Source organism: Aethina tumida, chromosome 1 (assembly GCF_024364675.1).
Source record: "Aethina tumida isolate Nest 87 chromosome 1, icAetTumi1.1, whole genome shotgun sequence".
Classification (NCBI taxonomy): Eukaryota; Metazoa; Arthropoda; class Insecta; order Coleoptera; family Nitidulidae; genus Aethina; species Aethina tumida.
In genome coordinates, this window is record NC_065435.1 from 6,638,501 (window position 1) to 6,653,918 (window position 15,418).

The window sequence follows — 15,418 nt, forward strand, 5'->3', positions numbered from 1 at the left end:
ATTTGTAATAAATAAATATTTTTTCCACCACATATTGCACGTATTTTTTTTGTCATTTTTATTCATACATTATAATAAATAATGCAAATAAATATTATACTTCTGAATTATACTATTTATTAATGACCTTTCCTAAGAAAATGAATGAATTTATTAAAAAATTAAGCAAAATTACATAGATAATAAATGAAACAACAATTTGTAGTAAATAATTTATATTTTTAGTTTATATGTCCGTTCAGTATTAATATTGTAACATTTTTTGTTGGTATAAACAAGGCCGCTCATTGATTTTAATTGTAATTTTATTTTAATTTGTAATAAAATATTATATATCATATTACCTTTATGTTTTTAATAATAAACAATTGTGTATTTCAGCATATATATAAATATAATAAAGAAATATTCGAATATTGTAAAATAAAATAGTTATAAATATTTATATTTAAATATAAATACAAATAATATATATAATACAGTGGTGGAAAAAAGTATGGAATTTTTTAAAAAATTGGATACGTTTTTTGACTAGAAAAAAATATATGGAATATTATTTATTTGTACTTAAATTTTTAACATTTTCACCACAAAATTGAAATATTTGAGTTATTGTTAATTTTTTGTTAATTAATTTTTTAATCAAAAAAAGTAAAAATCTGTGAATATAATGACCATTGTGATTAATGGATTGATCTTGCAGTAAATTAGATTTGTTCAGATTTGCAACAGATTAGGAAAAAACTTTAAGTATCATTTGTAATAAATAAATATTTTTTCCACCACATATTACACATATTGAGACATTTTTATTCGTACAGTATAATAAATAATGCAAATAAATATTATATTTTTGAATTATACTATTTATTAATGAACTTTCCTAAGAAAATGAATGAATTTATTAAAAAATTAAGCTAAATTACATAGATAAAAAATGTAATCAACAATTCGTATCAAATAATGTTTTTAGTTATATCAATATATAAGTCTGTATAAATAAAATAAAATATGAAAATATATATAGTGGAATATATACAGAAGGAAGAGCGTTTGACCCGTCTGAATTTAGAGAGAGACATCATGCATGTCAGAGACAGTAGAAGCCTGTCCTGGGAACCTTACTGTCTCTATTGTTCATGTTGTCTCTTTCAGAATTCAGATAGATCAAACTCTTTTCGTATTGTATATAAAGTATATACAGTGTCAATCATTCTTGATCATAGGGTATATTATATTATATTTTGGAAATTTGATAGTTAACATTACTTTATTTAAAAAAAAAAAACATACTGACAGTAATCAACGTGAATTTAGGTTGTTACGTTCAATGTTTAAAAAATCGAAAATCTTTTCTGTCCTCATTTTTGAAGGCAGTGATACGTCAGTCATTTTTGATCACATGTTATGTACTTATTAATCATGTCAGTGCTTTAAAATTCAGCATTATCCATTAAATAGTAATTTATTACACCTAATGAGACATCATCAAGAATACATTTACTTTATTAAATATGTAAGTTTAATTTTTAATGTGAGTATTCTATTTTAAATTTACAATGTTACATTCAAATTTCATACGACTTCCATGTATCGTGCCTTAATGTCATACTATAACTTTGTTATTTATAATTCATTTCAATATAATTATGATTATCATGCACTTCTTTGAATATTCTTCAAAACTCAACTATGTTAGTATTTGTGTAGAATTAATTAATTGAATTTTTAAATTGTTTCATTTAATTACTAATTAGATTACAGCCATAAATTAATATCACGCGGCGAAGTTCAAAGCTCGAAATATTGGTAAACAAGTCCGCGTATCTGAGATTTGGAGTAAATTAAATCCACCTAAATCAGTAAGTATATTTCGAGAACAATATATTATTGATGTGCTAACCAAAGACCGTGTATTTCGACAATAGGTGTTACCTTTGGGACGGAATTGTCCCTATAATATTACGTTCCATTTCAACCAGCCGCAAACCTGCGAACCTTCAGACCTTCTCAATACTTGAGAGAAAGACCCCGGGATAACACGCCGTTGCCAAATAATATCGTTCCCATGTTTAATATTAATCGAGATTTCGTCGCACACTCACACGCACACCCATTTCTGTATTTTTATCTTGTTAACACGTTTTTCTGTAATTATGCACGGTCCCCGGGCTAAGACCGATACTGATAATTTCCCTGTAGGACGTTTCGCTTTGGGGGTGGATTGTGATATGGCAACATTGAATAAATTAAAGCCTTACAAGAACACTCATGTACCTACCTCAGATGTAATGAGTTTTGGACAGTCCTAACTATCCGACCCTCGCCTATTATTGTTAAAAGTTAACGTTCATTGGTTTAATAATTTAATTCTTAGTTTCAATTAAATTTAATGATTTCAATACTGTTTACGGCACACCCTCTACATTTACTACCGGGTACGCCGGGTAAATTCATGCAAAAATTTTTAATTAAGAATGCTAAACAGTCCTGGTCTGCCGGGGTAAATGCATGTACAAGGATTATTTTATTAACAGGACCACCCAAGATATTAGTTGTTAGTCTTTCCTACATTAACCAAACAATAAAACGTAAACTATCGTAAAATTCATTATTTTTATGTTACACCAGAGCTCTATTAAAATAGTTTAGCCCCGTGTAAAACGTGTTGGGTAATATTTTCAATATCCCTTATAGTGGTTTTCTCTAATAAATGTCAAGATTTTGGATAAGATAGGATGGTAGTTTATATGGCCCAACGGAATAAACATTTTTACACGTTTTAAATTCGACGCTGCACCATAATATGCTCAATCACATCTTAATTAAACAAATCCAAACAAAAATTAATAAATTTAATTTATATGCACGAATTAATGAAAAATAAATATTTGTTTTAACATTTATGTTATAGAAATCTATAAATCAGGTTTTATTAATATTTTATCTATAATTATAATTGATTTAATACGAATCATTTAGTATTTATCGTTTTTGTTGATCTACTAATTAGATTGATAATAAACACAATATATATAATATAAATATTAACAATATATAAACATAAAAGTATAGATTACCATTGTAGTATTTACAAGTGGGCAGTTTTATGCCGTTTTATTGTTCCAATCACTTGATTTGAATAATTTATTGTATTAATATCGAGGTTTGGATATATACTATAAACTATTAATGCTTCATCAAATACCCCTTCATAAACATTAAGAGTATGAACACATGCCGGAATATATTAATGCTACAACCTAATAAGAACCTTTGAGGGATTATATTGTATCAGTCAACTGTATGTATGTTAATGTGATTAGTTATTAATATTTAACTTTAAAATAACTTCTATTCAACAATATAATCATCAAGTAATCAACAATTCATGCGTGCTGAAATTTTTTTCAGTAAAAATGTTGAATTTATTTAACGAATCTCTGAAGGAACATCATTTAAATCTAAATTACCTGGATCCTCATTAAAAGTCGCCGAAATTAATTTTACAAGAGTTATTTTGTATTATTAACATGTTTGACATTGGTCCATTAGCAAATTTTATAAAAGGATGACTAAAGAATGTCTTCTGAAGTTTACTCTCTTTTTCGGAGCTTTTATGATGTTTTATAGGCACACCGTCAAAAAATATACCACAGGGTTGTTTGTCCTGAAGTCTATAAATGTTTCTCAAACTTATATTTTAATTTTGGTCCAAAATAAGTATAAGGTAATAATTATTTCTTTTATATATCAGGTCTTTGATCATTTAAATTGTTAATTTATGTTGAACATAATCCAGAAGTGTTTCCTTAACTTCTTTCATCAAATATTATATAAAGATTAAAATTTTAATAATAATAATTCTTTAAAATAATCTTTATTCAATAAAATATAATCAATATTTTTTGCCAACATTCTAAAAGCAAATTTATGTCACTATAAAAAAAAGAAAAGATCAGTCTCAGTTTTGACCTTTTGACCAGAATTAGACCATTTATTAAATAAAGATTTGGACAATCATAAAAATAAATTATGGTCTCATGGAGGAATATTTGGACCTCATGGTGGATAAGGAGGAACTTCCAATTTAACATTTTGAAGGTTATTTTGAGCCTTTAACACGGTGTGTTAAAGAAGAAGTAGAACATAATTCCTGTTGACTAAAGAAGCTCAGTTTTGAGTAAGCTTTTTATGATCTTTGTCAATTTATGACCAACAAACTACTTCATTATACTTTTAGAATTTTGGTCGTTGGTCAATCCACACACAGTCAAATATACAGTCATCAAAGTCTTTCTTGGATTAAAGTGCGGATATACTATCTTGAAAAGGCTGATTTGAAATTCAGTAAGGAAGAGCTTAAAAAGCTGTTTAACATAACAACTTTAAATATAATTAAAAAATGTACACAAATAAATCATGAACCAATTTAACAATAACCCAAAGTGTTTCTTCCCTAAGCCCACACATTAATTTTTGCCTTGGTGGTTTATATTGATTCTTTAACTGGTGCAGAATAAAGTGCTCGAGACTTTTGATCCACCTCGTGCAGCTTTGTGTACTAATTAAGTGCCTAATTTATTTAATTAAAAGATAAGCCGTTGGAAAACAGGAGTAAAAGTAGACATGCGAAATTTTAAAATTAGTATAACGCCTGCAACGGCATAACTGATTAGGGATAATTGAGTAATTTAATACGGCGTCACAGTTAACTAAATGCATGTTTAATTATTTTAAATTATGACGAACCGAATCCAAGATGTACTGATGTAAATCTTCACGATCCTTCACCCCCGTCTTGAATTTAACACGTCAACCGAGTTTAATGAGTGGCTCCAACCTTAATGTTTCATACACCGGATATTACATCGACCTCGGTGGTTCTGTTAATTCTGTTTCCATTAGCGACTTTCGAGCGCCCGAAAGGAAAAAATTCAGTTTGAGCATCAATTTTGCTACTTATAATTCTGGAGTGGCGCCTTAAATTCTTAACGCCAATAATTAATTGGATAGTTAATTAATTTCGTACTGAGGCTACGGATGTAACGATTTAATACACATCAAGATTAATTTTGAGCCTATTATGCATGCAGCCCTTAGTTTTTGGGAAAACAGGATTATAACCGCATTTAATGCATTTAAACAGGACTTAAGTTCGCAATTCAACCGTACTACATCAGATGGAAATTTTCAACGTAATATAATTTATTCTAAGATAAAATTACTTGGAAATATAAAATAGTTTTGTACGTTCGCAGTTGTATAATGTATAAAGTGCTTTTGGTTTTATGTATAAATAATTTGCCATCAAAGTGCAAACCAAGCCGCTGCAAGAAAAGTGCCAAACACCGCCCGCATATTGTTACCTCGCTCGCAAAAACGAAACTTCTCTATAGGTGAGCACGAGCTTTGGGAATGAAAGGAAAATATGAAATATTTGTCTCATATGTTTTATACTGGGATTTAATTTAATTCTGTTTGTCATCATTTCGTTTGTTTTATTTACAGTTGGAATTTAGTTTTAGTCCAAATTCCTCACTCACCTCAAAATTATCTTAATTTCTTTTGGCACCATTTGTTGTTCTTGCATTTAAACTTTACGACCGGAAACCGTCGACAGTTTAGGAATCTAATGTCCTTTTAAAGTTTTTCTACAACACATATTTTTTATAACAGGATTTAATTTAATTAGCTTTGTCATTGTTTAATTAGCTTTGTCATTTTTTAATTAGCTTTGTACGTAGCTAAAATTTGAAGATTTCAGGACCAGAATATGTCTTATGTTTAGAAATCTAATGTCTAAGCTAAGAGTTAAGCTCAACTGTGGTTTCTAAATTTTTATCTCTATAATACATAGATGAGTCTCATATAGTCTCACATATTTTACAACAAAGTTTTGGTTTTATTAGACACGTCATTATTTAATTAGCTTTGTGTGCAGTTAAAATTTATAGTTCTAACATCAAAACTTTGGGACCAGAAGATGTCAAACGTTTAGAATTTAATGTCTAAGTTAAGAGTTTAACTCAACTGTGGTTTTTAAATTTTAACTTCTATAATACATATATGAGTTTGACATAGAGTCTCACATGTTTTACATCAAGATTTGGTTTTATTAGACATGTCATTATTTAATTAGCTTTGTGTGCAGTTAAAATTTAGAGTTCTAACATATAAACTTTGGGACCAAAAGATGTCAAACGTTTAGAATCTAATGTCTAAGCTAAGAGTTAAACTCAACTGTGGTTTTTAAATTTTTACTTCTATAATACATAGATGAGTGTCATATAGAGTTTCACATGTTTTATATCAAGATTTAGTTTTATTAAATATGTCATTATTTAATTAGCTTTGTGTGCAGTTAAAATTTAGAGTTCTAACATCTAAACTTTAGGACCAGAAAATGCCAAAAGTTTAGAAATCTAATGTCTAAGCTAAGAGTTTAGTTCAACTGTGATTTTTAAATTTTTACTTCTATAATACATATATGAGTTTCACATAGAGTCTCACATGTTTTACATCAAGATTTAGTTTTATTAGACATGTCATTATTGAATTAGCTTTGTGTGCAGTTAAAATTTAGAGTTCTAACATCTAAACTTTGGGACCAGAAGATGTCAAACGTTTAGAATCTAGTGTCTAAGCTAAGAGTTAAGCTCAACTGTGGTTTTTAAATTTTTATCTCTATAATACATAGATGAGTCTCACATAGAGTCTCACATGTCTTACATTAAGATTTAGTTTTATTAGACATGTCATTATTTAAATAGCTTTGTGTGCAGTTAATATTTAGAGTTTTAAAATTTAAACTTTGGGACTAGAAGATGTCAAACGTTTAGAACCTAATGTCTAAGCCAAGAGTTAAACTCAACTGTGGTTTTTAAACTTTTACTTCTATTATACATAGATGAGTCTCACATAGGGTCTCACATGTTTTACATTAGGATTTAGATTCATTAGACATGTCATTATTTAATTAGCTTTGTGTGCAGTTAAAATTTAGAGTTCTAACATCTAAACTTTAGGACCAGAAAATGTCAAATGTTTAGAAATCTAATGTATAGGTTAGGAGTTAAGTTCAACAGTAGTTTTTAAATTTTTACTTCTATAACAAATAGATGAGTCCCACATAGGGTCTCACATGTTTTACATCAGGATTTACTTTCGTTGGATATGTCATTATTTAATTAGCTTTGTGTGCAGTTAAAATTTAGAGTTCTAACATCTAAACATTAAGACCAGAAGATGTCAAACGTTTAGAAATCTAATGACTAAGTTAAGAATTAAGCTCAACTGTGATTTTTAAATTTTTACTTCTACATACATAGATGAGTCTCACATGTTTTACATCAAGATTTAGTTTTATTAGACATATCATTATTTAGATAGCTTTGTGTGCAGTTAAAATTTACAGTTCTAACATCTAAACTTTTGGATCAGAAGATGTCAAACTTTTAGAAATCTAATGTCTAAGCTAAGAGTTAAGCTGAACTGTGGTTTTTAAATTTTTACTTCTATAATACATAGATGAGTCTCACATAGAGTCTCACATGTTTTACGTCAGAATTTAATTTCACTTTGTTTGTTATTATTTAATTGTTTTTGTGCAGCTAGAGTTTAGTTTTAGTCTAAATTTCTCAATTTTCCCAATATGGTTTTTATATAAAATATTTATTAACATAAAGGTCAAAAGTGGCTGAACAGATCCAGATTCAACATTATTTTATCTTATATAAATTTGGAATAGAATTGTATCTGTATTTGAAATAATTTTGTTAAATTCTGTATCACAAATTGGTGATAAAAGTACAGTTTTCAAGAAAATAAGTAAAAATGGCAGTGATACGGTTTTAATTAAAAATGTAGTGCTCAGAGTTTATAAGTCTCATATATTGTAATTGGCCTAATCCTGTAAAAAGTATGGAGTTAAAAAAGTGAAACATCATTATTTCTCCTTAATGAGTCGGTTCCAGGACAGTCTCCTATTAACGAAATAAAGTTTTATGTGGAACTAAATAATGCAGTACGTTCTTATTGTGGCCTAAGATAAAAAGCATCTTTCGTATGTAAAAGTTTAATTAAAAACGTCTAGCCGAAAGAAATATCGCTGCCGTAGTGTTATTTAAATTGTTTCTTAAAGTTTCCTCAAACCGCGATAACATTTTAAAGTGCCCACGGGACAGTTAATTGCAAATGTACTCCTTAAAAAAAAAAATCGAATTTTCTCCAGAACCCGGCAAGTGATCATCTAGACTTGTATTAAACTCTGATCACGTAGTCGCGCAATTATACTTGTCTGTCCTGCTATCCTTCAAGTGAGCGTGCTTGCCATGTTACTGATGCCGTTCGACCAAAAGGGAGACCAATACTGGACACTTTCTTTCAGCCGCCACACACTCCACCTCTGATCTACTCCGTTTGATTCACGGCTAACACAACTTTCGATGTCTTGTTAAGCACCCTATTTCATTTCGCGATTGCAACAAAAATTTAACGACGGTTTGTTTCGCTCAAGAACACAGCTCGACTTACTCTTACGTAAGAGACTTTAAAATTGTCTTCAACTTCCTTCTCCCTAATGAACTCTTTGAAGGTCTTTTATGGTTTTAGCATCGTCTCATCATTTTAGTGTTCAAAGGTAACGAGGGAACAAGACTGATAATTTTTACTTTGAAACTATTTCTATTATACTTGTTTTTTTGGCTAAAACAAAAAACGTTTTGTAATAATTTATTCATTTTCCTTCGTATACTTGTTAATTAACATATATTTTATATTATATTTTTTTTATATAATCGTTAGACATCGATGAAAACATTTATATTTGTATTTTGTTATTTTGCCATTAATTAATTTAAATTTATATTTGTGTTTCACGCATTATTTTCCACTATTAATTCAATTTGTATATTCAAATTTAACTAAACAAGTGGTCTAACAATTTATTCCTTTTTTAATTTTTAACAGTAAAATTAATGTTTTAATAAATTTTATAACGTTACATTGACATTATACTTTGTTTTTATTTCCATTTCTCTTATTCATTTATATTTAGTGACAAATATTTGAGCGAATAATTGTCATTGTATTATAAACAAGTAATAAATACTTTTCTGTTAATCAATTTTAATTTATTTTATTGTTTTAATATTAATTTAATTTTTATATTCAAATTTAACTAAAGAAATTGAGTAACAATTTATTTGTTTTATTAATTTTTAACTAATATTTTTATAAATCTTATAACATTACATTGACATAATAGTTCGTTATTATTTTCATTTCTCTTGTTCATAGTGAGTAATAGTCATTGTATTACAGTTAAGTAATAGGTCGTGTTATATTTATTAGGTCCTTTCTTAGAAATCGATGAAAACATTTGAATTTGTAGTATTACTTTGCTGTTAGGAAATTTTAATATATTTTTCTGTTTTACACATCATTTTTAATATTAATTCAACTTTTATATTCAAATTTAACTAAAGAAATTGAATAACAATTTATTTATTTTATTAATTTTTAACAGCAAAACTTATATTTTTATAAATTTTATAACATTACATTGTTTTTATTTTCATTTATCTTGTTCATGGTGAGTAATAGTCATTGTATTACAGTTAAGTAATAGGTAGTGTTATATTTATTAGGCCCTTTCTTAGACATCGATTAAAAGATTTGAATTTGTAGTATTACTTTGCTGTTAGTCAATTTTAATATATTTTTCTGTTTTACACATCATTTTTAATATTAATTCAACTTTTATATTCAAATTTAACTAAAGAAGTTGAGTAACAATTTATTTATTTTATTAATTTTTAACAGCAAAATTTATATTTTTATAAATTTTATAACATTACATTGACATAATACTTTGTTTTTATTTTCATTTCTCTTGTTCATAGTCATTGTATTACAGTTAAGTAATAAGTAGTGTTATATTTATTAGGTCGTTTCTTAGAAATCGATGAAAACATTTGAATTTGTAGTATTACTTTGCTATTGATCAATTTTAATTTATTTTTCTGTTTTACACATCATTTTTAATATTAATTCACCTTTAATATTCAAATTTAAGTAAAGAAGTTGAGTAACAATTTATTTACTTTATTAATTTTTAACAGTAAAACTAATATTTTTATAAATTTTATAACATTACATTGTTATAATACTTTGTTTTTATTTTCATTTCTCCTGTTCATAGTGAGTAATAGTCATTGTATTGCAGTTAAGTAATAGGTAGTGTTATATTTATTAGGCCCTTTCTTAGACATCGATGAAAACATTTGAATTTGTAGTATTACTTTGCTGTTAATCAATTTTAATTTATTTTTCTGTTTTACACATCATTTTTAATATTAATTCAACTTTTATATTCAAATTTAATTAAAGAAGTTGAGTAACAATTTATTTATTATTTTAATTTTTAACAGTAAAATTAATATTTATATAAAATTTATGAAATTATATTTACATTTCTCTTGTTCATATGCTGACTAACAAATATTTGATTGAGTAATAGACATTGTTTATAGTTAAGTAATAAGTACTGTTACATATATTAGGTTCTTTCTTTGAAATCGATTCTGTTTTATACATCATATTTAACAAATGTGTTTAATAATATTACTTAATAAAACTGTAATTACCATTCAATTCACAATATGACACGATGTAAATTGACGGTTTTAAACGAAATAACAGTAACATAATGCAGAATTTAAAGTGAAACATGTTTCGAAGTTCCAGAAATCAAATTAAAAATAATCTTAAATCTCCGCTAGAGTTAGTGAGTGTTGCATTGAATGCAAACGAATAAAGCGAGTTGAAAGAGTGGCCTTTAGAAAATCGTAGTAATTTTTTAGACGGTATCAGCGTTAAAATAATCAGTTTAGCACTAGAGTCGAAAAATGCAGATGAGCTTAACAAAAGGGTTAATGTATGTGTGTTTCCATTGTTTGATTTTAAATGTAATTAATACGTTTTTATCAGTGTGTGAATGCGAGAAAATGTTCGTGTAACGGACGCAAGCCAAGTATGAATGAGTAGATACGAGTTTGAAATGAAATAGAGTGTGGGTTAGTAAAATAATTTGATTCTTATCAATCGGCGATAAAAACAAGTAAACTTGAACAATTGTTCGCATTAATGCACTATGGTAGTTTTATACTATATGTTAATTGGCGTTGCATATAACATATACACAGTTCGATTTATGTTTGTTGGAATGAGAATATCAGGCCAATTAGATAAGTAGATTTCAGCATATTACGTTTTCCAAGTCTGTGGCTATATATATTGCTACTTCGCACGCTAGGCTCTTATTAAGTTTATATACAGAGTATGCAGAATTGTTCTAATGCTAAAATTTTCATAAAATTTATGAACCCCGAACAGTTTTCAAATTATAGACCAATCTCACTTTCACGTGATTGCGCAATATCAAAACTATACATTTTATGTGTTACCTTAAAGATGCTGATCCAGGTTAACCTTTCAGCATTCGGCTCTATTCTCCTTACGAAAATATTTTAACGTCTCGTACATTCATACAAAAATTATTCCTTTTATAACCAATAACTTTATGATGTTATCATTCGCTTTTTTTATTGATTTTTTATCGGCAGATAAATCGCGTCAACCATGTAGAAAATAGTAGAGAAAAATCAGAGAGGTATTTATAAAAATATTGTCGTTGCCTTTTTGTATCAATATTTTATTTTAAATATAATATATAATCAAATAGTCATAAACATAAATAATCATGTTAAAAAGTGATTTATTTTACAGTGAAGCAATTTTTAATTAGTTAGGATACAACTGGTAAAAGCGAACAATGTTTTGAATATAAAAAGAGGTTGAAATAAACTGCGTTTATAACTATTAGAAGCTGAATTGTGGCCTCATATATGACACTGTGTTAGTTACCCAGAAGGAACACTCACGTTAACAGTTACCCCGGAGAGTAGTTAATTCCGGTCAGTCATTTATGATCACCTAGTATTTCTATAATGCTTACAATAAAATATATCTGGAATTAAATAATTTAAAAAATATCATTGAACTTTTGAAAACTACCTGAAAATTATTATATTTAAATATTTTTAAACATGGCTTGATAGAATTAGTTTAACAAGTGATTTATTTTACAGTGAAGCAATTTTTAATTAGTTAGGATACAACTGGTAAAAGCGAACAATGTTTTGAATATAAAAAGAGGTTAGGTTATAACTATTAAAGGCTGAATTGTGGCCTTATATATGACACTGTGTTAGTTACCCAGAAAGAACACTAACATTAACAGTTACCCCGGAGGGTAGTTTATTCCGGTCAGTCATTTATGATCGCCTAATATTTCTACAATGGTTACAATAAAATACATCTGGATTATAAATAATTTAAAAAATATCATTGGACTTTTGTAAACTTCCTAAAAATAATTATATTTAAATATTTTTAAACATGGTTGATGGAATTCGTTTAGAATGTTATTTATTTTACGGTGAAGCAATTTTTAATTATTTATGATACAATTGGTAAATAGAAAAACAAACAACATTCGTAACGATTAGAGTTGGAAATGTGGTGTTATTTATGACATGAAGTTAGTTGTCCAGAGAAAACAGCAATGGAAAACTTCAACAAAACTTACCCTGGAAAGTAGGTTATTGCTGTCAATCATTTATGATCACACTATATTAATAATATTTACAATAAAATACATCTGCATTATAAATTATTTAAAAAATATCACTGTACATTTAAAAACTGCATAAAATATTCATTGTATTTGAATGTTTCCGTAATAAAAATTGTATAGTATTAAGCTGATGCCATTAAAGCCTAAAATTGAACCTCACTAAAGAATAATGAAAATATCATAAAAGCAATGATCATTCAAATTATAGGATAAATACAGTTCAAACAAAGAAAGATAAATAAAGGATGGTTGAAACAAAGTATTGTGTATTGATTAAATTATATTAAATTATAAAATAAAATTGCACTACCAAGCACTGCGAGTTAAAGTTAAAAGTGACATAGAACAGTTTAAAATTTATAAAAAATTGCTAGCATTTAAAACAAAAATGGAAATCGTATTGTGAGATTAAAATTCGACTCATTTTTGGCACACAGAAGATATCAAATATTATTAAAGTGCACTAGCATGTTTCCGGTGAAAATTTTATTTGAAAAACTCCTATAAAAGAAATCTTTTAGTTTAATGCAATTCATATGTTTGGATGTACGTTATTTCATTATATAATTTTAAAGTAGATACTACGTTATTGTTTCAAGTTTTGTTTACTTTTCATTAAAAACACACCGGTGGTTAATAATACTTTGTTGAAAAAGTGTTTTGTTGTTTAGCAAATTTTTCTCTTATTAAAATTAACGGTTAGACATAATGTTTGTTAATTTCGTATTAAAGTGGGATGCGGATTAATTATTTTATGAGCGTAAATACAGCTAGTAGAACAATAATAGCATAATTTTGACAATAAATATAAACAGTTATTTAATTTGTGAACCAAACGCCGGATTAGTTGTCGATTATGGCTCCTACAAATTTATCCAATATTTCAAATTATCGAGAGCATGTTGGGCGCTTGCTAATGGATGCATTATACAAAATATCCAACGATGATTAAACTGTCGTCAATATAAGCGACACTCAGAATGCTTAGGCAATTATACTTGTCAAATTCAAAAATCGTTAATATGAAATATACGCTCACCAAATTGCCCACACTAATTCATACGAAAAAATAAATACCACATCTAATCATAATTAACTAAAATACCGGCCATTTAAGTCGTACGGATGTTTCAAAAATGGAAAAGGGAAATTAATGAATATCTGCCCGATTATGTTTGTCCTCAAACACAGACGGAAATCCAATTTTTCACACAATCGCATATAAATCAAAAGCCTAACTTAATTTATATGTTTCAGATGCACAAAAACCGTCGTTCACGATGAAAACTTACTCAGAGACTGAGATCACTAAAAGTAAGTAGAGCATCATTAATTTTGTAAATCAAAAAGCGACGCGTGACAAGAAACACATAATACATTCGAATGAAAAATTAAAAACACTTTCTGACACTAACATCAGTTTTATGTTGGTCTGTTTTTATTATATAAAATGTCGTACAAATTATGTATGATTTATTTAGAACTACATAGGTGGTTACAATGGTTAATGTTAAATGTCTTTGAGGGAAAATGTTTTTTAATAATTATTATCTGAATATATACAATGTGATTCACTTAACTGATTCACTGAAAGTATCTAGAGAGTAGATTCAGTGGTGAATAGAGAAATAGGGACCTCGATAAGTTTCCAATTGGATTTAGATCCGGTCTTTGAGCTGGCCAATTGAGAACCTCAACCTGACTATTTTTTAACCAAATTTGAACAACTTTGGGCACATGCTTCGGTCATATCATGCAAAAAAATCTATATAACTGGTAAATTATTGTTGGTAAATGGTTCCATTACATCTGTTATGACATCTATATACAAGAAACGGTCTATTTTGCCAATAATTTTCTATAATGGTACTATGAGTTGTTTTTTTTTTGTTAGGACGTTCCCTTATTGTATTTTTAATTGAGAGTGTAACCCTTGTAACCATTTTTTGGGAGCCTCTTAAGTTTTTAACGACCTCAGCAATATTTAGATCTTGATTTTTCATTTTAATTATTATTTATCTTTTCTCTGGACTATAATATTTATTTCTTCCCACTGAAAGATAAATATAAATAAATCCTATTAGGAATAAAATTTTACTATTAAAAGTATTGTTAAATAGTGACGAAAATCGTAAATATATTTGAATGTACTATTTATTTTGACCAACTAAATCCGTCGTTTTTAAGAAAAAAGAAGCAAAAAAAAAATATAAAATATTGACATATGTTTTATATACTTACTGATTAAATATTGAATTAAATTCTTGTCTTAAATTATAAAATGTTTCCTTTTTAAATTTTCTTGCTACCACTGTATAACGAGGTTCTTTTCTATAAAATTGAATCAGTGAGAAAAACCACCCTGTGTAATAGTGGCATAGAAAATAAATCACACATTCAATTTTGTTAGAGGAATCTCTACCTCATTATTTGTGTAAAAAATAATAGTTACTGCTTCAATTTTGCCTGAATTTGTATAAATATTCAAAAATTAATAAAATGTAATCATAACTGAGTATATTAATTCATTCATAAAACAAATTACATTAAATTCTGTACAAAATATTAGAATGTAAGTCTGCAATATTTCAAAAATAATTTACTTTTTGAAAGGCTAAAACGTATAATTTGACTAATTACTCAATTAAACACAAATAATTATACATTTCACTAGGTTATTATGTTAGTGTAGAAATAAGTTTCGTTTTTAATTATCAT

The 15,418-nt window shown here is 27.3% G+C and overlaps 2 protein-coding genes across 2 annotated transcripts in view; one reads left to right on the forward strand and one right to left on the reverse strand.

Annotated features, from left to right (window-relative positions):
• The window catches only part of LOC109608367 (uncharacterized), a 315,358-nt gene that overhangs the window by 95,894 nt on the left and 204,046 nt on the right, over nt 1-15,418 (reverse strand). The window lies entirely within an intron of this gene.
• The window catches only part of LOC109608374 (agrin-like), a 327,266-nt gene that overhangs the window by 78,446 nt on the left and 233,402 nt on the right, over nt 1-15,418 (forward strand). Inside the window, exon 3 of the mRNA XM_049962316.1 lies at nt 13,958-14,014. Coding sequence (XP_049818273.1) covers nt 13,981-14,014 — 34 coding nt within the window. The 5' untranslated portion in view covers nt 13,958-13,980. The remainder of the gene's footprint in view (nt 1-13,957; nt 14,015-15,418) is intronic.